The sequence below is a fragment of the Lipotes vexillifer genome, unplaced genomic scaffold (assembly GCF_000442215.2).
Source record: "Lipotes vexillifer unplaced genomic scaffold, Lipotes_vexillifer_v1.1 scaffold1639, whole genome shotgun sequence".
NCBI lineage: Eukaryota > Metazoa > Chordata > Mammalia > Artiodactyla > Lipotidae > Lipotes > Lipotes vexillifer.
The window spans coordinates 638,576-640,505 of record NW_006782296.1 but is presented as its reverse complement, the minus strand read 5'-3'; the positions used below and the strand labels follow the sequence as shown (position 1 = coordinate 640,505).

General features: G+C 61.9%; 1 protein-coding gene across 2 annotated transcripts in view; it reads left to right on the top strand.

Annotated features, from left to right (window-relative positions):
* Positions 1–1,930, top strand: part of UBTF (upstream binding transcription factor) — a 12,661-nt gene that overhangs the window by 5,975 nt on the left and 4,756 nt on the right. Inside the window, exons 5-7 of one of the 2 annotated variants that reach the window (XM_007455103.1) lie at positions 847–911; positions 1,189–1,309; positions 1,691–1,801. In XM_007455103.1, the coding sequence (XP_007455165.1) occupies positions 847–911; positions 1,189–1,309; positions 1,691–1,801 (297 nt within the window). The remainder of the gene's footprint in view (positions 1–846; positions 912–1,188; positions 1,310–1,690; positions 1,802–1,930) is intronic. The other variant, XM_007455104.1, reaches the window with a different exon arrangement.

The window sequence follows — 1,930 nt, the reverse complement described above, 5'->3', positions numbered from 1 at the left end:
GACAGGCTGGAAAGGAAGTCAGAGTGAGGGGTGTGGAGAGGCAGGAAGGATACCGGGATGGAGGTGGGATGGTGGGAAGGGAGGACCAGGCTGATAGAAGCTGGTGCAGGCGAAGGAAGGGAAGCCAAACAGCAAAGGAGAATGACGGGGCTGGGGGAGGGAGGGTTCAAGGAGCCAAAGAGCCAGGAGCCTGGAAGAAGGGATCAGAGGCAGGGAAGGTGGCAATGACTGAGGAAGGGGGTGGGGGTAGGGATGGTGTCAGGATCGCCAAGGACAGCCAGGGACCCAAAGGTAGCAGGTGGGGGGAAAAAAATCCAGATACAGGAATTCACTCTGGGTTCCCTTCAATGCGATCTCCCTTTGGAGCAGGACTCAGCCCGCCACTTGCCCCGTGGGCCACCTCTGAGGGGGCAGATTAGTATTAACTGCCACAGACACAGGAGGGCAGCGCGACAGGAGCAAGGCCTACATCTTCTGACTCACTGGGAGTGTCCTGGCGTTGGGGAAGGGCAGAGGGGTAGTGTTGCGGGGAGTCCCAGCCGAGTTGCTGTTTACTGTGTGACTGGATGATGCCATGTCCCCTTCCTGGGGCTCTTTCCCCTTCTTAAAGGGAGGGGATAGGATGTAGGATGTGTTCTGGGAGACCCCTGTAGCTCCCGCTGTCTGGGCTCCGGTTGAGTCCCCCATCCTCAGCCCACTGGAAGGCAGACCACCATCCCTTTCCTGCTCATGACATCTTTTGTATACATCACCAACTGGGAGGCAAAATAGCTAGCAAGGAGGACTTAGTGGGTTTTGTAGCTCAGGCCTTGAGTTGTGGATGACCCCGTCACCTCCTCCCCCCAGATGAAATATATTCAGGACTTCCAGAGGGAGAAACAGGAGTTTGAGCGAAACCTCGCCCGATTCAGGTAAGGCAGTGGAGCCCAGAGGAGGGCCACAGGGCGCTGGGTGCGGCAGGAGAGGGTAGCAATGACCAGAGCCTGGCACTTGAGGCACGGAAGATGGATGGGTCACCTGTAGACCCTAGTGGCTTAGGCTCAAGGGGAGGGACCGGCAGGCAACCGCTGTCCCACTGGGCCCCAGCCGATAGGCCAAGGAGCCTTGGTGGGTGGGACAGCTAGCTTGGGTCTGCCCTGGCAGGATACCCCTCCCCCCATTGACTGTTGCTCCCCGTGCCCTGGCTAGGGAGGATCACCCAGACCTAATCCAGAATGCCAAGAAGTCGGACATCCCTGAGAAGCCCAAAACCCCCCAGCAGCTGTGGTACACCCACGAGAAGAAGGTGTACCTCAAAGTGCGGCCAGACGTGAGTGTCCGGCCAAGGGGTGGCAGGGAGGGCGCACGGTAGTGGCAAGGGGGAGCCGCGCCAGATCGGCCGGGCACGGTGCAGGGGAGCAGGAGAGGAGGCCCCTCCCCAGGGGTGGGCTGCATGGACAGGGCCTGGGCCAGCTGGCGTGTGAGTGTGTGCATGTGTGCGTGTGTGAGCCTGTCCCCTTGCACCCAGGCGGGACCCCCCGCCCCACCCCACCCCACCCCCGCCGCCTCTCTGCCTTCCCCTCCTGGCCTGTGGGGGACACTCTCGTGACCTCCTGTGGCCTGAGGGGGTGGGGGCCTCTGTGTCCCCCTCCCCTGCCCCTCCCCCCTGCCCCTGGCTGCCTGTGTGTGTCTGACGGCTTTTGGTTTGCAGGCCACTACGAAGGAGGTGAAGGACTCCCTGGGGAAGCAGTGGTCTCAGCTCTCGGACAAAAAGAGGCTGAAATGGATTCATAAGGCCCTGGAGCAGCGGAAGGAGTACGAGGTTAGGCTTCCGCTGCGCTCCTCCCCGCCCGGCTCTTCACGAGCCTCTGCCCTCTGACTCTGCGGCCTCCGCACTCTGCGGCAGGCCGTCTCTCCCCATCCTACCGCTGAGGGAGGGGCCTTCGGGCCC